Source organism: Corylus avellana, chromosome 2 (genome assembly GCF_965113065.1).
Source record: "Corylus avellana chromosome 2, dhCorAvel1.hap1.2, whole genome shotgun sequence".
Taxonomy (NCBI): domain Eukaryota; kingdom Viridiplantae; phylum Streptophyta; class Magnoliopsida; order Fagales; family Betulaceae; genus Corylus; species Corylus avellana.
In genome coordinates, this window is record NC_142491.1 from 43526349 (window position 1) to 43551934 (window position 25586).

At 34.7% G+C, this 25586-nt stretch overlaps 3 protein-coding genes across 3 annotated transcripts; 2 read left to right on the plus strand and 1 right to left on the minus strand.

Annotated features, from left to right (window-relative positions):
* The first annotated feature begins 2059 nt into the window (after positions 1–2059).
* On the plus strand, positions 2060–4085 carry LOC132164334 (Adenine nucleotide alpha hydrolases-like superfamily protein). Its single transcript, XM_059574834.2, has 3 exons — positions 2060–2864; positions 3550–3671; positions 3779–4085. The coding sequence occupies exons 1-3, from the start codon at positions 2454–2456 to the stop codon at positions 3927–3929; spliced, it is 684 nt and encodes a 227-aa protein (XP_059430817.1). The 5' UTR covers positions 2060–2453; the 3' UTR covers positions 3930–4085.
* Positions 4086–4412: 327 nt separating this feature from the next.
* Positions 4413–9808, minus strand: LOC132168065 (EamA-like transporter family protein). Its single transcript, XM_059579133.2, has 5 exons — positions 9379–9808; positions 7660–7909; positions 7351–7558; positions 5374–5605; positions 4413–4894 (listed from the first exon to the last, which is right to left on the minus strand). Exons 1-5 carry the CDS (start codon positions 9487–9489, stop codon positions 4667–4669), a joined length of 1029 nt encoding a protein of 342 aa, XP_059435116.2. The 5' UTR covers positions 9490–9808; the 3' UTR covers positions 4413–4666.
* Positions 9809–20499: 10691 nt separating this feature from the next.
* REP (Rab escort protein) lies at positions 20500–25475 on the plus strand. Its single transcript, XM_059578395.2, has 9 exons — positions 20500–21257; positions 21530–21652; positions 21932–22031; positions 22710–22748; positions 22850–23096; positions 23239–23314; positions 23984–24179; positions 24611–24691; positions 25046–25475. Exons 1-9 carry the CDS (start codon positions 20560–20562, stop codon positions 25139–25141), a joined length of 1656 nt encoding a protein of 551 aa, XP_059434378.1. The 5' UTR covers positions 20500–20559; the 3' UTR covers positions 25142–25475.
* Positions 25476–25586: the final 111 nt, after the last annotated feature.

Below are 25586 nucleotides of genomic sequence, written 5' to 3' on the forward strand. Positions count from 1 at the left end.
CAGTGGATTATGTAGATTGTCTTATTAATTTATTTTTACTCCCTTAACACTTCACGAGAAGCAAGGAAACTGTTGCTGAATGCTAATTCGTCTGTATTACTATTCTCTTCCCCCATCTCTCTCTCTCAACTGCTGATCCTTTCTTTTTTGTTTTGGGGATTGGCCGTTTAATTGTTGGGTTAAGCAAAAAATCCCAATTTCCAAAGCACACTGCGACTGATCGAGTTGTTAAAAAAGGCATGCAGGTGACGTGATACGTATAAGATTTCTGCTAATATTTGTGATATGTAGGCATGCAGGTGACGGGGTGTCCTATTTATGACAGTAAAATTTTTAAGAAGTATTTAGTTATGAACTATTTTTAGTTTATTATGAACCAGAGAGAATTTATTTGACACACAATACACTACTAGAGTTAATTAGTTGCACTTGAATCAACCCAATACAATAATAATAATATTTTTTTAAAAAAAATTCAACCCAATACATAATCCCACTCTACTTGGACGAAATGATTATTCTAATAATTATTACTAAAAATAAAGGGAGGGAATGAAATAATTATTTTTATTCTTTAATTTTGTGGCAAGAGATATGCCGTAATTGAAATTAAGCCAAAATTACAATAACAAAAATACACCCACATTATTCCCTTTAAAATAAAATAAAAAAAAAATTATCAAAGATTCACCTCACCTCCTTCTCTTCCCTCCAAACTAGGGCTTTTCATTCCCTCCTAACGAGGGCTTTTCGTTTGTTCGTTTGTTTGTTTGTTGTTTATAAAGCACTTTGTTACAAAATAATAATAACCAACAACTTGAAATGTTTTCTTGGAAAAAATATAAAATTAGTTCTCGTGATTTATCTGATTTACAATTAGTTCACTGTAGTATTAAAATGAACTCAAAAGTTTCTTGGGAATGCTAAAAAAATAATTTAGTACATACAGTCAAATTCTGTCAACTTATTTAACAAATTTTATTAGTGTGACATTAACTTAAATAAGATAAGTATCACAATCTTATTGACTCTAATATTTCACTCAATTTAAATCTCTTTTAAGTTACTTAATAGAATTTAACGGTGGAGAGGTAAATTATATGGACTGATTTTGACTTTTTTTTTTTTTCTTTTTTGGAGCTATTATTTTGGGAGGCAGAAAAAAAAAAAATGATTACTACCCGCCAAAAAAAAATTGATGAAATTTCAATTCAATTGAAATGGATGGACCACAGAAGAAGAAGAGGCAGCGAGTTAAACGGGAGCAATAATTTGGAAGTACGACCTCCTGCCGTCTCAGTTCATCTGACTCCATCAACAACAAGAAAGCCCAATTCACGAGGCCCCATGCACTCTGACATTTCCCTCCAACTGCATTTCTCTTTAATGCAATTAAATTTATTCATTAAATAAATCTTGTTTTATTTTTAACCCAAAACGTCTTTCTTTATTATAGGCTGTACTATTCCATTATTTACTGCCGTCTGACAACTGAGAGATTCAAAGAGGGAAGCATAGTCCCCACTACTTTCCCAGAAAAAGAAAAAGAAAAAGAAAAAAGAGACACCCCCTTACTAATATTTGATTTAATAAATTATTATAATCTCATTTTGGTCGGACAAAAATCAGAGAGAATACTTGTTCCTCCCCAACTCCAATTCATTTTTTCTTGGGCTGCCATCAATTTGCATACTTGGTGTGTGTTTATGGATGATCAACATATCTGATATGAGAATTCTATGGATTTGATGATCATTTGCTCGTCATTTTGGGGCCTACAAATTGTGCATCGAAAGGTCATGACACCCCAGAATTGGATTCTTGATGGAGACACAATGACATGACTTTACAGAGTGATGCGATTTGGTGAAGGATTTGGATAAGTTTACCCAAAAATGTTAATTTGGAATTTGTGAATTGTGTACAAAATTAGTTATCTTACTTGTGATATGAAATTAATAACAAGTTGGTGTGGATGATTTGTTATTTAATTTAATTTTAAAGGAAAAACCCATGATTCAAAACAGATCATGAGAAAATATTAAAAAAATATGCAAAGGAATCTAAAAGAGATGTAAAGAGGGTAGTACAAACAATCCTGTTTCATCATCATAACAGAGCGTAGTGATTGTTTGCTATTTTCTGATATCTATGAAGAGTAAAGCCATAACAGGGCAGGGATTCCCGTGACACTTTAACCTGCATAAAGAAAAAAAATCATGGCTTTGCATCATGATCGGTTCCCCCACTCTCAACTCCTTTAATCCAACACCCATTTCTCTTTTTGTCTGTCTCTCTTCCTCTCATCCCAGATTTCTCATTATAATAATCACACCCACATAACCCTGAAACCCCCATTGCATTGCATCTCTCTCTCTCTCTCTCTCTCTCTCTAGAGTTGTACTAGTAGACTTATACTATTGATACAAGTTGGGAAGCAGGTGTAAGAGAAAATGGCAGGATCAGGTTCATTTTTAAGGCAACTGAGTGGGAGGGAGGCTTGGAAATCAACATCAAACAGGTGGGGAGGGGGAGGGAATAGGAAGCAGAGTGGGGGCGGGAGAGGTAAGAGTTGTTGTGAGGGAAGTTGGAAGCAGATGGAAGGGCTCAACATGTATGGAAGTGAGAATGGTGGGTTGGTGATGAGGAAGAGAGTGATGGTTGTGGTGGATGACTCCTCACACTCCAAGCAAGCAATGATGTGGGCGCTCACACATGTAGCCAACAAGAGTGATTTCCTCACTCTCCTTCACATCATCCCTGCTTCCGGTAATGGCTCTGAAACCGCATCCGACTCCTCTTCTTCCTGTTCTCCTTACCTTGCCAACTCTCTTGGGTCTCTTTGCAAGGCTTGCAGACCTGAGGTTAGTGCTTCTTCTCTCTTTCAAGGGTCAAGATCAAGTGGGATTATTATTATTATTATTATTATTGGATGAATGAAATTTGTTTACACCAATTACACCAAGAAACTCAAAATCTCAAAACAGAGAGGAAACCAACTCAGACCTCCTAAAACAGCAGAGAATCTATACAACTAAGATTCACACGAAAACCAAAAAAAAAAACCCAGCTTCCAGAAATCAAGCGAGATTATTATATGTTTCCTTCTCTTTTTGAGTCTTGGGAGTGACAGATTAAAGATACAGAGCTAGCTTAAATGGGTTTTCAATTATCTTCAGCATTGTGCCTTTTCTTTCTGATTTTGGTAGGTCCTTATTGTGATTAGTATTCCCATTGTGTTGATAGATCGTACTTGGCCTTCCTTTTTCTTTTTCTATTTCCATTTTTTTTAGCAATCTCCTCAAAATGATAATAATAATTAAAAGCCTCTTTTCTCTTCTTTAGATGGAGAAGGTGGATGATCTTTTGTCGACTTCAGTTTTCCTTTCATCTTTTTCTTTTTCAGATGCAGATTTTTCAGATGCTTCTGAACGTTTTCTACTAGCTTTCCTTTTTTTAAAAAAAAAAAATTTTAGAGAGAGAGATAACCTGTAATTTCTCTCTTTCATTTATAGTTGTGTTTATCTGCTTGAATGGGGTAATGTTCAGGTGGAAGTAGAAGCACTGGTTATTCAAGGGCCAAAACTGGCCACTGTGTTGAGTCAAGTGAAAAAGCTGGAAGTGACTGTGCTAGTGCTGGGACAGAAGAAGCCATCTCCAATTTTCAGCTGGTGGGTCCAATCTTAACCATCTGATCTTTCTCTTCCCATCCTTTGATCCCAAACTTCATATAGATCTTGACTTTCCTATAACTTAATGATGCTGGGGGTTTATGCAGCTTACGCGGGACCAGCAGCACAGAGGAGTTTGTGGAGCAGTGCATTAACAATGCGGAGTGCTTGACTTTTGGAGTGAGGAAGCAGAGCAGAGGCATGGGTGGCTACCTAATCAGCAGCAGATGGCAGAAGAATTTCTGGCTCTTGGCTTAGGCCTAGACTCCTCCTAGCTATTATGACTAATATATACGGGAAGATAATTTCTAATATTAGCTTCTTAGCTTTACTCTCTGTAACTACCAAGTACTGACTAGATCTCTCTATGTATTAATCAAGTGAAAATAAAAGCTCTACCTATCTCTCTCCCAACATTGACGACCACTCTTTTCGCCTCACTCTACTGGGTGGTGGGTATGCCTTGGGGGGCTATTGCAAAACAATTTTACAATATGCCTAATTCTTCAAATTCTAATCCTGTTTCTCCTTTTTATTCTCTATTCAATTATTGTTAATGGAGTTGGGCTCATTCCATGAGCAAAAATACATGTAATTGTGCAGTCTTGGGTGGTGAAGGTCATATAGCTGCAACTGCAAGTATTTGTTGAAGGATGACAGCACAGCAGTCGTTTTCAAAAAAAAACAAAAATAAATTGGGTGGGTGGGTAGATAAAAAGCATAGTCTTATTTGCAAGTATATGTAAAATGCCAAAAGCATATGAATTAATGGAAAGTTATGGATCTCAACACATTCAGACCAAAATTATGACAATATATAAGAACCTGAAGGAATTTCTAGTTCTGAAAGAGGGAAAAAAAATAATAATAATTTGTTGTGAACTAATGCAAGTTTACACAACAAAGAAGTGGAGTTTTTCTTTTTCTTTTTCTTTTTTACCCTTTTTTTCCTATTACCCTCTGCCAGGATCCTCACATTCAACTTAATCTACGAGTCAGACTTTATCATCTAATTTATCATTTACAAGTGGAAGCAGCTCCATCCGAGCCCTTGGAGTCCGGGGTGTCCTAGGGGTTCCAGGCGGTGGCGACTGTTGTGAGAGTATGTGCCTCACATATCCATAGAACGTACATCCAACAAGTGTCACAGCACATCCAACAGCATTCAGAGCTGAAATTGGGTTTTGGAATATCAACCACGAAACAAGGACAGCAAATGCAACCTGTACATAACAAACATGACAACATAAATAGAAAGTTTAAAGAAGGAATAATGAACTAAAAATATAGGTTGCATTATATGTACAGTGGCAGCAACAATCCAGTCTATCAATGAATAGAGTATATGCAACAACGAAGTATACAACAGAATTCATTCATGCATGGAGACGCAGCACATTAGGGTGAGAATATGAAGAGGTTCTTACTTGGAACCATTTGAAAAAAATTCAAGGATTCAAATAGATTAGGGATGTGTTGCATACAAGTGATATGGCCATTCTTGAGGTTGGGGGGGGGGGGGGGGGGGGGGGGGGGGGGGTGGGGGGGGTTTGTTGGGGGGATCCAATAGGATCTAAACATCTGTCCATTAAATACAAAGATTATGTTTCTATATCTGAAAAATAAAGAACCACTGACATAATAATTACGAGGAAGTACATTAGACAGTTCAAATTATCTGAGTACACTAAATTGATCTCACCTTAAGGTTTCCAGCAACGTTGAATGTGACAGCGGTTGTGGAATGAATCACATAAAAGATGGAGAAGTTAAGACAGAAAGCCATCACCCCAGAGCTGAGGATAATGATGAGGGACGAACCAACAGACTGGTGGGTGTGAAACCATTCCAAGACCCCATTACCTTCGAGTAGCATTGCAGGTACTGCCAAGATCATGGTCGCAAAAGGCGCCATGTAGTACACTGTGTTTATGCTGAAGAGTCCAACAAAAAAAAAGGAATTAGTAATTGCATAACTTAGCATGAACCATGCACTTATAAAACAAGTAAGAAACTAAATCACAGGTGCACAAAGACATACACACATAAACACCAGAGTACTTCAAAAATCAGTCTCAGATCGATGCTTAAACTAAAGCTCGTCAACTTGAGTAAGCAAGCAAGAGAAGAAGACCAGTGATTTTACCACCCAAGTGGCCAGATTGGAGATCGGGAGTATAAAATTAATAATAATGATCTTCATGATCTACTTAATTGCAAGAAATAATAGGGAAGGGATAATAGAATTTAGAAATGTTGTCACAGGTTGGTGTAGATCAACAAGTTAGCCTAGGGCTGTATCAATCCAGGTATGAGAACACTAAGCATCGAACCAACAAGTTAGCCTAGGGCTGCATCAATCCAGGTATGAGAACACTACTGATTACAGAGAGCAACCCCTAGCCCTATACAAATACCTTTAAGCATGCCAGGATGCAGTATGTTTTACAGGGAACTCATTCTTCAGTCAGCAGTTTTTTGAAGGACAATTTTAAATTGCGAAGCATTGAAAAAAAGAAAAGGGAAAGAAAAACCAAAGATTCCATTTTTATTTAAAGAAATCTAAATATACAGAGAATCATTTAAATCCTTTATAAACTCATACTGAGTTGTTATAAGCATTGAAATCACCCTTTAATTTTTTGTATTTATTTTTTATTTTAACAACACAATGAATGATGGACATGTAGTAGTCAGTATAAAAGTATCATACTGACTTAACATGGGAGTCAACATACTATGGTAATTGAACTATCTTTGTGCCCACAGCATTTAAATGCACAAACCCAGCCATCACTGATGACTGCTCAAATTCCAGAAATGCTGCCATAGAGTACCCTAAAAAAAGGGAACTTTGAAAAAAAAAAAAAAAAAAAAAAAAGAATCCTTGTAAAAGATGAGATGGACAACTTCCTAATGCCCATAAATGAAAGAAAGAAAGAAAGAAAAGCCATGTCATCATAATTCACAAACAGCAAGAAAGAGAGGAACTAATTCATGCATTGGGGAATCCAACATTGCATGGTGTTCTCACATATATACCCACCCTCATCATCAGTGCAGGTAAGGTATTAACGAGAATGGCTAGGCAGTTAGGACACCACTCAGAAGGCATGGCTTAGGCAAAGCCTAGACCACATATCATACTACTACTTTATCCATCAAATATCACATTTTCATTCACATACTGAGAAGGTATCGACAAAGCAAACTCTATATATTATTTTCTATGGTTATTGTCAAAGTTATTAATTACCGGTACTGCCCAAACTTCTCCACATTTACCTGAAACTACTTTAGGCTGACATGAACAGGAGCCCAGCAATAGGAGGTATACTACATAAGGTCAAACCTAGATTTGAACAGACACAGACAAGACTCCAAATACTTTGCTGTATATTTAATGCACACAAAAACACCAACTTTGATGCTATCATTCAAAAGAACTTCAGAGTGCAGCGACTTGAGGAGACACAAATCAGATATCATGCATATTACAGTTGATGGTACTCAAAATAATAAATAAACAAAAACACTAATGAAACAATGAAAAAAACTTATGGAAAAAGTTGATGAGGAGAATGCGTCCAGAAAAATCAAGAAAAAAAGCAAGAAAAGAAACAAAATGATGAAGTATTAAGTAAGGAAAAGCAAAAGACACCAAGTACAAAGACACTACCTGTCAAACTTGTATCCATGCAACAGAGATTCTGCGAGGATAGTTTTTGTGGAAGTAGCAAGACAGCCAAATAAGGCAGCACAGAATCCAAACATATTAAAACTAAGCTCTGTAACTGATGTGAGAAGGATTCCTCCAACAATGGGTATTAAAGAAGCCCAAATTCGCCAGTCAAAGTATTTTCTCCAAACAAGCCACTGCAAAACAACTGTACAAATTCATCTATATCAGATGCGGTTATAATACGATTTAAGATTCATTCTAAAAGGCAAGGACAGAGATATTGAATTATTTTATCCAAAACCTGACCTGTAGTAGCGGGGGTGAATGACTTTATTGTTTGCATAAACGAAACTGGGATGTAACGCAAGCTCACATTTCCCAACACAATATTGATACAGAACACAAATGACATAGGAAATATTCTTCTCCAGCGATCTTCAGGATCAACCGTTATCAGTGGTTTCAGCTTTAGCACCTTAATCATAATGTATGCTCCAATGGCTGAGCAAATGAAATGAACACATGATACTGATAGAGGAAACTTAAAATCCAGTTTCTGTAAGAAAAAAATTCAGATTCACATCAGCGATGGGGTTACCAAGAAAACTTACAAAAATAGCAAGGATAAAGCAAACCTTTGTCCAACTATTGTAACTTAAAAAGATAATTGGAATTGGACCTTTATAGCCAATACAAAGTCAAACTCTTCCATGTGAAAGAATATAAGAATTCCACTTCTCCAAACAAATAAAATTACTAAATCCATCCCTGAGTCGAACTAGAATTTAGGTATAAATAAACAAAGCCCAGCAACAAAAACTCATCACCAAACATTTATGAAACATAACATTTTTCTAATTTAAAAAGGAAAACCTTAACCAGTGTTAACAAACATAGAAAGGAAAAGTAGGCATTGCCTGCCATTCAGCAAATTTTCCTGTGCCCAAATTGGGTCATTATAACCCATACAAGGTGAACCTATCAAGTTATCAGATATGAGAATACAATGATAATCTATTGCTCCTAAATATACAATGCCTTATCTCTCCAATATCTAAACTTTACCAATATTGAATACGACTGTTAGTGGGAACAATTTAGAGACATATCGGCAGATTACAACTTTGTAATCAAAATTTTTGAGGGCCCCATAACATCAACCATCTACGCATGACATGTGCAATGGAAATCAAGTTAAAATTGTAGTGAAAATTGCTAGAAATTTCAGAACTTTCAACTATGAAGTAAAAATGTGAAGTGCAACCCTGATTTCTTAAGCAGGTCATCTCATCTCTCTAGTTAATTTCTTCCCTCATGACTTTGCCCCCACTAATCACATACTGTTGTGTGAACATAATTACTTTATATATAGTCACTTAATACATAATTTGATATCCATGGATCTGTTCACATATCTTTTCAAATTCATAGATCTGCTCTCCTACTTCACACACACACACACGCAGAGCCGCGAAGCTCAAACGAAAACAAAATTGACAGCCTTGCCATAAGCTGTCTTGTTCACCAAACCAAAAGGTAAGTAATATTCTGTGCAAAGAAGCTAGATGCCAACAACAAGAACAACATAAAAATATTGACGAAAACAACAACTACAACAATCACCAGCGCCGCTGAACCCTCCGATTCAAGCAGCTTTTCCACCCTCCTTAAGAGATTCTAACGTGTTAAGAAACAGCGTATCAGCAGGTAGGCTGTCTTTGAAAACCCCACAACATGTATTATGCCCTTCATATAATTTCATAATTTAACCATCTTTAGCGACTGCTCACATAAAAAATTCTAAGAAAGCAAACACAGTAGTTCTGCCCATCGAAACAAACAACAATTTCACTGTTTTCGAATCAAAACACAAACACATCCAAAGCAAAAACAAAAACAAAATGAAAAGAACAAAAGATTTCCAAATATCCATATATGAAAACAGAATTCACAGCATGAGCATGTACACGCAAAACCCAATTGAGAGAAATGGGAAAGGAGCACAACTGAGGGAAGTGAAGGAACCTGGAAGATCCATTTGTTCATGATGATAACAGTAACGTTGAAACCCCACCATTGGAGAATTGCCAGCAGAGATCTAATCACGCCCCAGTTCCACAACTTAGTCTCCTCCATCACTCTGTCCCTCTCTCCGGAGACTCAGATCACCAGAGAAATTCCCAACGCCCAAAGCCCCCAGAGCACAGCTTGGGCCAAACAGAAACACAGAGAGAGAGAGAGAGACAAAGAAAGACAGAGAGAGAGAGATAATTGGGCAATTGGGTCTCTATGAAGTCTAAAAATGTGAGAGAGGGTGTAACGGTGAAGGTAGCTCTTGTTGTCCCATGTGAGATTTGTGTATGTGTTGTATATGTCTGTGTCTCTCTCTCTCTTTCTCTCTCTGTTTTGCTGAAAATTCTAAACGTTTTCTCTTTTTTCTCTTTCGCTCGCTCGCTCGCCCAGTCTTTCACGCCGTGGAAATTATTACTCTATTGCCCCCCCAATGTTTCCTTTTTGTAGGAGACGGACCCACTCTATGTCTCTCACTGTAGGGTGGGGATCGTAGGGACCACTTATTGGAGGAGGTCAAAGGTTTGGAGATCACAAAATCGCAGCCGTTCAATGAATACACGTAAAGAGGAAGGTCTGGTTTGACCTGAATTTTCAACCTTTTTGATGGCTCGGAGACTGGAATTCAATGCTTGATCAATCGCGTGTGGGACACTTGGACTTTTTCTCTCTCGCTCATCACTGTGAGAGAGAGAGACGCATCCTGAATGGCTGATCATGCGGTCATGGTTTATTCATGCATCAGAGTGGAGGTTTATGGGCCTTAAGATGTGATTAATTAAAGTGCATTGAAAATTTGAAATGACCGAAACGGTAATAGTCATCATTAACCGAAACGGTAATAATCATCATTAAATTCACATCTACCACAATTAATTCCGGCATAATCTTAGGGGGAATGAATTTTATGTGGGGATCGAATAGGATGCTCTTCATTTTACTTACAAAAATGTTTGGTTTCAATTTTTAAATACAACTTCTTTTTTTGGTACAAAAAAAAAATGTAAATCCAGCGTTGAGTCCCTCAGACACACATGTGAGTTTCGGGAGTAAAAAAGAATTGGTTTTTAAAATTACCTTTTGATCAAAATTCAATGGTAATTTAAAAGTCACATCATTTTAGCAAAAGAATTATACCGAACACGTCTTTTTTACTTAACCTGTATTTTAGATTTTGTTTTATTACGATGAACATAGGTCACTATATTTAATAATTTTAAATAATGTGATAGCATATTTTTCATGTGGGAGTGTATAATCTAAGGGTTGTTTCCAATTTGATCAGTAGTAAAATTGAGCAGATATATTTATTTGATTAAATTTTACAGATTTAATAGTATATATTGACAGGTCATTTAACATTTTAAATGATGTAATACTATGAATACCGATAAATACAAGAAAATAAAATTTTAATTTTAAAATAAGTAATTTCCATTTAATGGCAATAGATAATATTCTGTTTACTATTTATTTTTTCCTTAAAAAAGTAAAAAATTAATTGTCTTTGGGGTGTGGCTGAATTGACAGAGTACCATCTTGGCATCTTTAAGCAATGAGGTCTAGATTCAAGTCACACGACAAAATAGAATTGTAAAACGCATTATGTTAATAGATTTAACTTTTTTAAGTAAAATGCCCTAACAACTTCTGTTTTGATAAGCTTTTTTTGACAACACTTTTTTTGTTTAATATATATATATATTAACAAATGACTAATTAAAACACAATCCATTTGGGATTGTGGTATTAATAAGTGCGATTTTAAAAATTACGTTTTTGAAATCAATACTTTTTAAAATTGTAAATGTGTTTGGTAAAATATATTAAAAAGTTTTTTTTTTTTTTTTTGTTTTGGAAAAATATATTTTACTCCCCTTAACTATCCACTCATTTGCACTTTGACTTTCAATGTTTAAAAAATGACACTTGACCTCCCCAAACTTCTAAATTGTTACAATTCGATCATTTTGACTTCTTTTTTTTCCAAAATACCCCCATCCCAAGTTAAAAAGTAAAAATAAAAAATAAAAAATAAATAAATAAATAAACAAAATTAAGGGGTGACCAGCCACCCCAGTTCCACCCCATACTGGATATCCCTTAATTTTAAATTTTAAATTTTTTAAAAAAAAAATTTTGGGATGGGGGCATTTTGAGAACAAAAGTCAGAATTGTTAAATTGCAACAATTTGGAAGTTTGGGGAAATCAAGTGTCATTTTTTAAACATTTAAGTCAAAGTGCAAATTGATTGATAGTTCAGGGAATAAAATGTATTTTTTCTATTTTTTTTTATCAAATATTTATTATGCAAAATTGTAATTTTGATTTAAATTCGCGTTTTTTCAAATAAGCACATTATAACCTGCATATAGAAATCACAAATTTTTGTTCTATTTTAGATAAAGTTATTTTTAAATCACAATCGTAATCCCAAACGCACTTTAAGTCCCTTGTTTAATTCCGTTTCATTAAATCAGTTGGCAAATGTTAGTACAAAATGTTATGATATTGTTCTTAATCAAATCAGATTTCCGTTTTTTTTTTAAAAAAAAGGCAAATGTTAGTACAAAATGTTATAAATATTGGAATACAGGGCATTAAAATTTCATGTGAAATGCATGTAGAATTATTTCCGTCTAATTATACGGAAATTAGTAACGGAGAGTATGAATTAAAATTTTTTGAAACATTAAGAAATACATTGCTAATTTTTAACTATTGAGGTTCAAATTAAAAAATCTCTCAAACTTAAGGGGTAAAGTAAATTTTCCAAAAAAAAAACAAAAAAAAAAAACCCAAATAAGTCTTCTCTTGATTGGACCATCTGATCTATCTCCGATCTACAACAGGCGGCTAAACGCACAAAATAATATGCCAAAATGATCCTTTTGCGGGAGACAGACCCACCTTACTTTCTGCATACACGCTCACATAAACAACCTGTGCATCCTTACAAATTAAATAAAACAACAAAATAATAACTTCATGACCTGTTGTTTGTTAATGTGTTTTTTTAAATTTGTTTTTTTGTTTTTTTTTACATTACATAAATATGAAAATTATTGTTGTGTTATTATGTTTTAAGTTTTGGATTATTTGTTAATATTTTTGTTTTGAGAACATAAAATAAAGGTTTTAATAAACGTATCCTGAACAAAGGGTTGTTGTTATTTAATTTTTTAATTATCTTTCGGGAAATAGTACCAAAATATGTGTTTAGATGGTGGAATCAAATTCACAAATATATATATATATATATATATATATATATATATATATATATATATATATATTTTATTGGAGTATTAGTGCTAAGCCTTGTGAAACCCTAAGCCCCCCTCCAGAGTGCCGCCGCCTCAGGAGAGGAGGGATGCCCATTGGCTGCATCCCTCCTCGATCCCTTCCTTGCTTTCCGATTTTTGTTTTAGGTTTGTTTTTGTCTTTGGTGTTTTCTGTTCTGTTGTGCTTGTGTTCTCTCTCGGTGGGTACTGCTTTTGGGGGTTTTCACTCAAACTCTCTCCCTCCCTGTTTGTTTGTGTGTGCCGCTGATCTCCTCCGCGCTCGCTTCGCTGCTTACCGCTCGCTGTTAGGTCTTTTCACGCGCCCCTCCCGCGCCAAGCTTTTTGTGCCACCTTCCGCGGCGGTTTCCGGCCAGCTCGCGATCGGCCTCCTCCGACTGCCGTGACCCGCTTTGAGTGTTTTTCGCATTCATTTTCCTGTTTTGTTATTTTTCTGTTTTGTATTTTCTTTGAGTTCCCCTGTATTTGGTTTTATTTGCTGTAATTTCTTTTCCTGCATTAGTTTTATTGTTCCCTTTGTTTCCCTGTATAGTTTTATTTATGCTTGTAATAAGGCTTTCTCCTCCTGCTTTGTTGCGCCCGGTTGCTGCTCGATATTACTGGTCCAAACCTTTAGGTTGTGGATGTGAAATTTATCCTGGCTTTCAAGTCGAGGAGGATGAGTATCGGCTTATGGGTTTTGCTCTCAAGGCTGAGGAATAAGTATTGGCTTGGGGGTTTTGCTCTCAAGGCCGAGGAATAAGTATCGGCTTGGGAGTTTTGCTCTCAAGGCCGAGGAATAAGTGCTACCTATGCATTAGATGGTGTCTGTTTGATGCAGATCTGAGTTTTCAACTTGATTTTTAGTCATAGATTAGCGGATGCTGTGTTTTGGTTGATTTGGTATGTTGTTGATGACTTTATCTTTAGCTTCGGCTATGATTTACTTCAGAACTTTTTGTTCTGTTTGTAAGAGCTTTAGGCTCGCAACTTTTATCAATTAATGAGTATGATATGTTTTTTTTTTTAAAAAAAAAAAAAAAATTCACAAATATTTTAGAGTAATGTTATATGTTACATTCATATCCCACTATTCTAACGTGGTATTATTAATTTACTATATATATATATATATATATAATGACTGGTTTAAAGATAGATTAACAATGACACATCAAGGACGTGAATAATGCTTATGACTTTCGAGTCGAGAGAGGAATGATTTGGGTATGAGTTTTTTGCTCATACCTGAAAAATGGCTTCCTATGCTCTCGGAAGGAGTCTGCGTTAGCAGATTTATTATATAATTAGAAGATCAGGCTAAGATAGCGGATGTTTGACGTCATAGATTGATTTTTCATTGTAAGATTTGTTATTTTTCGATTTTTTTACGTGTAATGTTTTTAGCTTCGGTTATGATCTTGCAGAACTGTATGTTCTGTGATTATAAAAGCTTTTATGCTCTTTTGACCACTATTAATGAAATCATATTAATTTTCCCTAAAAAAAACAAAAAACAAAAAAAAAACAAAAACAATGAGACATCGAGATAATGAAATATGAATATGATATGTATGATTACTCTTGTGAAGCTCACCGCATTACTAAGCTACAAAGCAACCTTTAGATAAGGAAAAGAAATGATCAACAACATACAAAAAAATAATAATTACTCCGTGAAAAATAAAAAATATTAATAAACATTAAAAAACACAAAATATTTATTAAAAACAAGCAATATACTCACCAAAACACAAAAATATGTTTCACATTATGTAATATCAATACACTTTTTTAAACCAAAAACAAAAAACACATCACAAAATACATTAACAAACAAAGCCAAAAATTTATTGGTTTTGTCCCTTATTAATTTAGATTATACTTTATAAATAATTTTAGGAAAAACGTTAATCAAATACATTATAAAATGACTAGTCAAATTATAATTAAAACTTCATAAAATATTATAAATTATGTGCTAGCCTCACATGCATTAACAAATTACAATTCCCAATAATCGCTAATGGCTTATAAAGTTCGGTCTTACCTAATAAACAATCAATTTAAATAAATGTTGGATTGTTAAAAAACAAAAAAAAAAGGATTTAGCATCCATAAGTTACCCATGCGCAATTCTAGGACTAATTTTCTGTGTCACAAATTGTAAAGGCCCTATATCCCACCCGATATTATTTGAGTAATTATAAAAGTCACTTTTGTGTCCCTCGTGTCACTCTAAGAATTAGTGGCTTTTTTTTTTTTACATGTCTACACAAGGGAAGTAGGAGAATGGATTCGAACTAGTGACTTTCGCTTCATGAGGTGTGGTTCACAGCCGATTGAGCTATTCCTTGAAAATAAAATTAATAATTTTTAAAATTATTATTTGATCAAAATTTAATAATAATTAATTATAAAATTAATAGTAATTTTAAAAACCACGTTATTATCGTAATGATGCAAAAGAGACACTAAGACTCGGCAACTTCTTTTATGGTTTCAAGATCATGAAAAGTAACATTTGTTCCGCTTTTGTCGGTGGCATTTGTTACCTGGACCAGGTCAAGGGTTCTAACTTCTAAGGCAGGTAGAGAGAAGAAAATAAAAGGAACAAAAAAAAAAACACACACATAAAAACATAAGTTTTTTATGGAAGGCTGAGATAAATCATAAAAGAATAGTAATTTAGTGAATACCGGCATGTATAAATAGTGTGCATGTCAGTATTATAATATTATAAAATATAATTAAAATAGTAAATATATATATATATATATATATATATATATATATATAATAACACCAGGGTTTATACTATTCATACACACTAGTATTCACTAAATTACTACTACTCATAAAAACATATGCAAGGCTGTGTTTGTTTGCGCAATAAGAAACCCTTTAAGGCTTTAACCCTAAAATGGAGGGGCAAAGTGTCGTCGGATTTAAATATTGGACTCCACCTCCCTCCCCAGTGCCCACCCACTGTCAGTACTCAGTAGTTTGTTTTGTTTTTTGTTTTTTTTTGTTTTTTCATTGCGTGTTGTACTTAAAAGCAGAGATAAATAAATAAATATTGGACTCCTAAAAAGAAGAGAAAGTAGTCTTGCAAGTGAAGGTTTTTTCTTAACTCAAAGGAAGATTGAATTGAAGGACATCGAGACTATGATGAAGAGTTTTTTTCAAGTTACAGTTGAGTTGACACGTTTCTCCAATGACTTATCATGTGACGTTAAACCACTTTAAACTACAATTCGTTAAATAAAACCCCATCCGTTAGTCAAAATAGTTAGAAGGACGTTAAATGACGAAAATATCTTAAGTTTAAAAACCATATTTGCTTAAATACCCTTAAACTTTAAAAACATACAAACAAAAAAAACTAGGGAAAAAGGAAAACAAATGAAATATTAAAAAAAAAAATTGGAAAAAGTATTAACTCAAAATAAATAAATAGATTCAACTAGTATGATTTTTTTTAATTAAAAAAAAAAAAAAAAACAAATGGACCCATGACGTTGGCGTGGATCATTAAAGACTCAAGACCATGTCGGGTTTGTTTGATAAGCGATTTTGTTTTGATTTTGATTCGATACAATAGCAAAAAATGATTGATGCGAAAAAAAGTAATAATTTTTTTTAAAAAAAGTGAAAATAAAAATATTTGGTATGAAAAAAAAATTATTATTTTATAGTGATTTTTTTATTTAAATAGTAATAAAAAATTATTGATGTGATGTAAAAAATAAAAAAGATATTAAAAAAATAAAAAAGTGAGATAAATAATGTAGAGCCAAAATTATGACAAAACCGTTTATCAAACGGAGCCGTCATGTTTGTCACTTTAACTCCACAATGTGACCCTAGTGAGCTGCTCGACCACCCAAATTACCTTCTTTTTTTTTTGGGTAGGTCGATAGCTACCTCTGCGTCACTCTGTCTTACTTCATAACCCATAGAAAGTGTTTTTTTTTTTTTTTTTTTTAAGAGTCAACCAAATCACTCAGATGTGCCATAGAAAGTCCATTTATTATTATTTTTTGTTAGGTTGAAAAGTCCAATTTTAGTACATGCTATAATGGTCTAGTGATGTTTGGCCAGTCACCTTAATCCTTATAATAAATTATAAGTTTATACTATTATTCACACCACCCCACAATCACGTCATAATTGACTTCGCATGATTTAGTAAACTTTGAATAAACTTTTATTAAAAAAAATAAATAAAGATTACTAATTTACGTCAAGCCAATATAATATGATTGTGATGTAATTTTAGTGTGAAGTATAGCATGACACAATCATTAAATGATGCTTTCTCGCTAATCTGACTTTAATCCACTAAAAATGAAAATAAAAAACCTCAAGAAACTATCAGAAGATTCAGAACATTTGAAATACTGTGAATTCTATACTATATATTAGCTTTTCACGTTTGTGTCATTCAACAAATTAATTAGTTAATTACATAATGAGTACGCTAAAAACTTATGGACCGACGAAACATGTAAAATTAAGGCTTTAAACTTATTTCATATTACCCTACTAAGCCAACCAAATACAGTGCACGTGCCCCAAATTTGGCCCCCGTTATAATCATAATAATTTAACATGCTTTTGTGTTGATGATAATGGTGGCCCATTCTATTACAAGTGCTAACCTAATGCTAATATTATATACATAACCAATAGGGCCAAAGTTTCGAAGGCACATAACACAAAAAAGTTTAACCTTAATAGCATGTTTGAGATTATGTTTGAAAAATAAGGTTTTTAAGTAAAAAAAACGTTTTTTGATAAAAGCTTTAAAATAAAGCTTTTGTTCAAACAAATTTTTTATTTTAAACGGACTTTTTGAATGTTAAATGCACTTTTAGGCTCTCAAACGCACGCCCAAACAAGCCATAAGAACATAACATTAGTATATGACTTTTTTTTTTTTTTTTAAATCTCATTAGTATATGACTTGATAACCATACGATTCAACTACCGACCAGGTGGAACCCTTCTTATGTCATCAACCTAATTCTTAAAGCAAAACAATGGGTTTTCTTAGGACCCAATAATATTATAGTATAGAATTTGAATAAAATCCTAGTGCTAACCATGTCCTTGAATGGACTATCTGGTTCCTTTCCCTTCTAGCCTTCTAAGGACGGAGAGATATTCTAGTTTTGTTTTCTTTCTATTTCTCTGATCCAAAATGATGACGTGTCTATTATTAAATTGCCTTCAAGTTAGATAGTCTTTCTCATTCGAATTCCATTCAATTTGGACAGTTGATTGCAATAAATTTGTACTTTTTCTTCCTGTTGGTTAGAAAAATAGAAGTTTGTGCTGTTTATGAAAATAAAAGTTACTCTCTATACTTATTTATTGTATTTATTTTATACATTGATAACTTACTTGACCTATTATAAGTTACTTTTTTTTTTAAGTCATTGATATGAAAAACTACTTGAACATTGTGATTTTATAGATGAAAAGTGCGATTTTAAACCAAATCGTAAAAATTAAATTGTTTGGAATTGCATTTTTTAAAAAATGTAATTTAAAAATTCATAATTTTAAAGGCCAAACTGTAATTTTAAAGGTCGAACTACAATTTTAATAAACACTTAAATTACGTTTTTAAAAATTACATTTTTTAAAATTACAAACCCAACGGACCCTTCAAATATAAAAAGTAGATTACTATAAATAAATAAAGGGAAAAAAGAAAAGAAAAAGGAAACGTGTTTTGTAAAACTTGGTTGATGGAAGGGTCAGAAGTTCAAACAAATTAGGCGCCCATTAGGCACTTAGCCCAGGAAAAAGAAAATTAGGCAACCATTGAAACGGAAATGGGCTTCAGCCTTCAAATGTCAACTAACACATTACGTACGGTGTAGCAGCCCAGCACCCCCGCAATCCTCGCTCTACCTGTTTTTACTTTTTTTGTTACGAACACGAAGAAAATAAATGTCAAATGAAAATCTAACAGTGAAAAAGCACAAATAGGAGAACTTGAGCAGCAGACCCTTAAAATTATTAAAAAATAATCATTTAGAGAGAGAGAGAGAGAGAGGATCTGCCTTCTCTATATAATTCATTTCTCTATTTTATTATAGACAACACCAAGAGGAACTTCAAAAAAAGGGAAGTTCTAAATTTAGATCTTCCCTCCTCCCATTTCATGGTAGTAGTGCTCGGTGTATTTTCTGTAGGCTTCACCAGTTTTCATTTTTGACGGGTTACTTTAGATCTAAATCTATATCCTGATCTAGTCTTCTTCGACCAATGCTAATTTGAATTCAATGAGGCAAAACTGACATGGCCTTGATATGTTTTTGTGGACTAATTTTAAGGGCAAATATTTATTTCAAATTGGATTGGAGAATTTGTTTTCAAATTAAGTCTATTATTAAATTGAGGTGTATTTAAAATACAAGTGATGATTAAAAATGTATATAAGAATCATATGTATTTTTAACATGTCAATTAGCAATTTATTAAAAAAAAAAAATATAGCAAGAATAAAAAAAATCTATAAACAACCCTAAAAAAAAAAAAAAGACGACCTAAAAGGCATAGGGAGCCAATACTAACAAGCGTCTACAAGGAGGCAAAAGACCAAGCAAAGTTTACATTATAAACAATTTCAAGACCTGGTTAGAAGGCAATTACTAGAATAGTCATCGACATACTCTTAAAATAATTGACTTTGAATCAAACCCAAAACAAAATTTCTGAAAGAATGCATGCGGAATCTTTGTTTATCCTTTGAAACATACCATTTTTCTCATGCGAAAGAGCATATATTGTAAAAACTATCATAATTCTCATCACAAACGGAGATAAAAAATTTGCCTCTAAAGTGGGAGGCCTTCCACCGAATTAACTCTTTCCAAATTGTATAAGCCCAATAAATATTACATTTATACCAAATATTATATTAAATACTTTATGAGAAAGGGCAACAAACAACGAGATGGTCGATATTCTCCTCACCCAAATGAGGAATCATTAAGAAGAAGCTAAAGATTTAGGGCTTGACTCAAATTTGGAAGTTCAAAGTTATATTGGGAAGAAAGGTTAGGCCACATTGCACATCTCTTTCACATGGTGTGCTATATTGCTTTTAGTAGCATATGGAATCATACATACCATACCCACTTATTAACTTTGAAATTTCCCTTACACAATCAGGAGAAGGTTGAACATAAAAGTGGAAGATGATCAAACATCACAATCCGGTGGATGGCATCTTGAAAATTTGTCCCCTGAAATTGGAAACGAAAACAACCTATTCATTTGCCCTAATCTTTCTGTCCCATTCAAATCAATGTCAGTTGGAGAAGTAGGCTGATTTCCATTCATCTTCTGGGTGCATCTCAATAAAATAAGAAAGTGGACCATAAATGAATTAGTTTGATGGCAACAAATGGTTATAATCGGAATGGGATGGCTAAGGACAGTTTTTCTTCAGACATGAAGAACTTGTTTATTAAATTAATTAATTTTTTTTTTTAGAGTGAGTGATTCTTACGTTTATTTTTTATTTACCTATTTTAAAGATAAATATCAATTTAATAGATTAAAAAAAGAAAAAAGAAAAAAGAAAAAGAAAAAAGGCCGTGAATCTATGACCCAAGACTATTAGATCTTCTTCAACAAAGGTATTGGGCTTAATTAATTTCAATCATGGATCTACTGCAAAGTGCAAAAGCTCATGACAGGTTGGGCCCAAAGTAACAGACATTTTCTTTTTAGTTTGATTGGACCTTCTTTGCCAGCTTGGGTCATGTTTGGGTTAACAGACACTCACAGTCGAACCAATCGAACACCGGGACATTCACTCCACGCGCTGCCATGAGCGAAGACGCATCCTCGTACCCTCCAATCGAGCCGACCAACTTCGACCTGATCGTCGTCGGCACGGGTCTACCGGGATCTGTGATCGCCGCCGCGGCCTCCGCCAACGGAAAAACCGTCCTCCACTTGGACCCCAACCCCTTCTATGGGTCCCACTTCGCCTCTCTCCCACTGCACGACCTCTCCGCCTTCCTCAATCCACATTTTACACCTCCGCCGTCCGCCGCATCCGATGGCGACGATCACACCCCCGTTACCCTCATCCAACGGCCCCTCTACTCCCACGTCGGCATTTCCAATCATGCCCCTGAGGAATTCACCGAAGAGTATTCCAGAAAGTTCAACATCGATGTGTGCGGACCTAGGGTTTTGTTTTGCGCCGATAAGTCCATCGATCTCATGCTCCGATCCGGGGCGAACCAATACATGGAATTCAAGAGCATCGAGGCGAGCTTCGTGTACGACGAGAGCAGTAGGAGATTGGTGAGCGTGCCGGACTCTCGCGCGGCGATATTCAAGGACAAGAGCTTGGGGCTCATGGAGAAGAACCAGCTGATGAGGTTCTTCAAGCTAGTTCAGCAGCACTTGGCTGGTGATGATGGTGGTGTGGAGAATTCGAGGATTTCGGAGGAGGATTTGGAGAGTCCGTTCGTGGACTTCTTGACGAAAATGCGGTTACCGCCCAAGATTAAATCGTAACGCATCACATTTTGCTCTTCTTCTTCTCTATCTGCTACTGCTAGTGAGCTTTCTTTATATCCATAATTGTTTTATTTTTTTGAAAATTTGATGATTTTATTTTATTTTTTTCCTTTTAATGATGGATTATGCATGTGTTTGGATGTTTGTGTTTGTACTCGAATTGTTATAGGATGGTGGCATTTGTAGTTGTTTTCTTTGACCATTTTTTGTTCATATATAGTTCTGGTTCATTATTGAGAATTTGTATTGTTTTCTTGCTCTATAGGATTATTCTGTATGCTATAGCCATGGCCGATTATGATCAGGAGGACACACAGATTTGTGAAGACGTACTCACAACAAAAGATGGTGTAGATAGTTTGGCTCTCTACAACTCGTCGGTTGGCAGGTCAGTTATTGTTCTCTCTGTGTTTCACACTTAAAAACAGTTGTGTTATTAAGCTACCGATTTTATCTTGGTGCTATTGATAAGATCTACGGGTGTAATTAGTAACTGTGTTCTCTGTGTGGATAATGGATTGTTTTGGGTTCTGTTGGTCTTGTATTTAATACTAGAAAACATTATGTTTCGTATCTTGCATTGTTGACTCAAGAATGTTGGGATTGGTTTTTATTTTGAGAATCAAGTTGCCTCAAGTATGCGCTTTACAGTTTTTGTCGCTCTCAGGTTTCCAAATGCACTTGGGGCTTTGGTTTATCCAATTTATGGTCAAGGGGAACTACCGCAAGCTTTTTCCCGTCGGGCTGCTGTCAAAGGTTGCATTCATGTAAGTTCCAATTTATGGGTTTACAACTTAGTGTTCTTGGAGCAACATCATTTGTTGGTTCCTTACTGTTTTCTACATCCTGCTGAACACTTGTTAACGCCTTGTGAATTTTGTTTATGATAACACTTTCTTCTAAATTAGATACATGCATGTTCATGTTTGTCTAACCTTGTTTGAAATGTACGGTTTTTTTCTTTCTTAGTTTTTTAGTTTTATTGTTGAATTTCTTTATTATGCATTTATTAATAAAAAAAATTGACCTATTTGCTTGATGCCTTTGGGAGTGAATTCTCATCCATTTGCATTGATAGGAATTGAAGTTAGGAGGTCGGTAGTTGAAAAATATAGAAATGAAATTCATAGGAAGGATGAAAGCCCAGGTTATTTAGAAGGTAAACTTGGTTTATTCAACTTCAAATAAGATTACCATATTGATAATGGTGGTAGTTAATTTCTGGGTCAGGATAGTACCCATTTGGGGCTGTTGGATTATTGGACTTACCTTTTTGTTGTTGTTAACATTCAACATAACTCCAACGTCTGGTGAGTTTGATTATATTGCTTCTTCTTTCTTTCTTTTTTTTTTTTTTTTTTTTTTCCTACATATAGAGAAGGGGAAAAAAAAAAAAATCTGTTTATCATGGTCTGATTATATGCACCTGAAACTCTAATATGCAGGTTCTGAGAATGCCTGTGATTGCCCTGCTTATGGACAAGGTGCATAACTATCTTTTTTCATTTTATGCTCTTTTATAGATACTTATATGATATATTGGCTACCTGTATTAAGCTCTTGTCAATTGTTGAAAACTTTGCAGTGTACTGAGCATTACAAAGGAGTTAGATTATCTTCAGGTCAAGACTTATTCTGCAATCAGCTAGTCCTGGATCCATCCTTTACAGTTCAGTTGCCATTAGCTTCATCTCCACGAGATCCTCTGAGAGAAAGTCTTCAAGTTTTAGGTTTGAGAGATGTTAAAAGGAAAGTGGCAAGGGGAATATGCATTACAAGGAGCTCCTTGAGGCCAGATTCATCGAATTTCCTGGTGGTATATCCTCCTAGATGTAAGATCTAATTCTAGAGCTATTCCTGTACTTTCTTGAACAAAATTAGAAAAAAAAAGAAAAAAGAAAAAAAAGAAAGAGTGAAAGAAAGAAAAGAATTAGAGGGAGAGAAACTGACAATTTTTTTTTTTCCCTCTCCTAGCTTTGTACCCTGAACAGGTTACATCAATTCGAGCTCTCCAAATAGGAAGCGGTTTAGCTGTCTGTCCTTCGGGCATGTAAGTTTATGGTTTGTGCAGATGAATACTAATCGCTTCTGTTTTTGATATTTATCATCGAGTGTATGATATAAGTTCTAAAAATTGTGCATCACAATCACGAAGCATTATGTCTGTGCCCAATAAACTAGTTGGGCCTTTGCATTATGAAGCATGTATAATTTGCCTAAGATGAACATTAGTTTGGTCCTCAGTCGCTAAATCAAGGGCATAATGTTGCCACTTTTGAAACATTTTGAAATAAGCAGTGGTGTTTTTAGAATGCAACACCTCCTTGCCCAGATAGAAACAGCCCACATCCTGCTGGCCCTTCCCCAAAAAGAAAAAAAAAGAAGGAAAAAATTTAAAGAAAACCATGTTCTTTGTCTGATGTCAATGGTTGTGTAACAAATTTTTAGCCAGAAAGAATGCAAATTTTTACTTAATTGGCTGTTTTGTTTTGTTTTTGTGATGTTGTGGGATACTTGGTGCTAATTGTATAGAGACGTGTGCTATGTGGATTAATGATTGATTTATTGACTCCTTTATCATCATTGTCATGTGAATCTGGCATTTAATAGTACTATATTTATACGTGGATTCATAATGCCTAGTAAATCATTTAATACCCTTACATCTTCAGAACAACTTGTGAAACATGAGTTCACACTATTCCCTTCGCTTGTTCAGGTTTGTATTATACTTTTCCACTTTGTGTCATGATGCCGATAAGGGGAAAGAGTTATTACATGCAGCCATAGATGCTCTTCTCATGCTACCCGAGTCTGGACATCCCGAAAGTAATACCACAGTTCAAAGTGATATTGCAGCAGAAGTAAAACCCACCTTACTTTGGAAAGCTTTGTATATTCAGGATCTTACCATGGTATGCTTCTCGTCACAACTTTTCTGTTCTAGACTTTTTTCTTTTGTTGTTGGTGTTGTTCCTCCCCAAACTACAGCACCCCCCCTCCCAAAAAAAAAAAGCTCTCTTTTTGAAAACAGTTTGGGTGGATGCTAGCCATGTGGGTTGTGGATAGCCAATGAGCTCTAGCTCAAATGATACCTCCTTGTCTCAAAAGAAGGGGATGGTCAAAATCCATTAGGTGCGTGTGTCACTTACCAATTAAAGAAATCAAGTGGATAGAGTATCCTATTGCCTATTGGATAAGGCATAACCCTTGTTGGTCTGAGTACTCTTCAGAGATATATGTGGACATTCTTGGTGAAACCCTGCAAGTGGATATGATTTCTGTATGTGCAGCATTATGGTTGACATGTGTTGGTATCTGATAAACTTTTTTATGTTAATTTCAGGATCAATTAGAATCTATCAGCTACGCTCCCATTCCAGATGGAAATCTTAATTATAATGATCTGTTAGATGAGACTTTGAAGGTATTTCATGTTTTATTTAACCTTCATAAAGTTCAATGTTTTGTTTCACCTTGTATTATGAATTGTTATTACTTCTCGGTATCATTATACTTACCTCATTGCATAAACTATTCTGTTTTGGGATATCTCCCATGCAATGGTTGTTCGGGGCAAATATGAAACAAAGTGATCGAACAACCTTATGCATGCTTTTACTGGGACTAAGTTCATGTGTATATTCTTCAACAGTTTTTTTTATGCTCCCTCTCTTCCTCGTAGTTGTCATACCATAGGTCCAATTTATTGAGGAATTTTGCTATTTTCACATTTTGAGTTCCTAACTTTAACTCGATGGTGGTTCTGTTACTTTGGCAGCTATTTCAGAAGATTTATCCCAATGAAGATGTCTTTCCAGATGCAGTCTCTCCCGAGAATCCAGAGGACGATTATGAGTCTAGCCTAGATAGCTAATGGTGCTTTGCTGCAACCTTTTCCACTCATCAATGCTTTGACCCAGGAGTTGCTGAATTATGGGCGAGGCTGAGAAAAAAGAGTACATGAGAAAAGACATACCTTAAGATTACGCAATTTACTTTCCTCATGGTTTCACAATTTTGGTGGCCTATAAATATGAAGAAGGCACATCTATCTGTTCATTTTCAGAAACTTTACCAACTTTACCTTAGCTGGCCAATATTGGTTGTTAGGGTGCCTGTATCACACTGTAAAAGAACATATCCAATCAGATATTTGGAGGATTTCACAGTTCTTATACTCGATAAAAAAAAACAGCTTCTTGTGTCTTGTCTATTCTGCTTCAATTCGTTCTGTGATTAATTCTCAAGGATCCACGCCAGATTTTAAGTGTAATTTGATTGCGTCTTGTAAACTATTATGCAAACCATCCTTGTTCTTG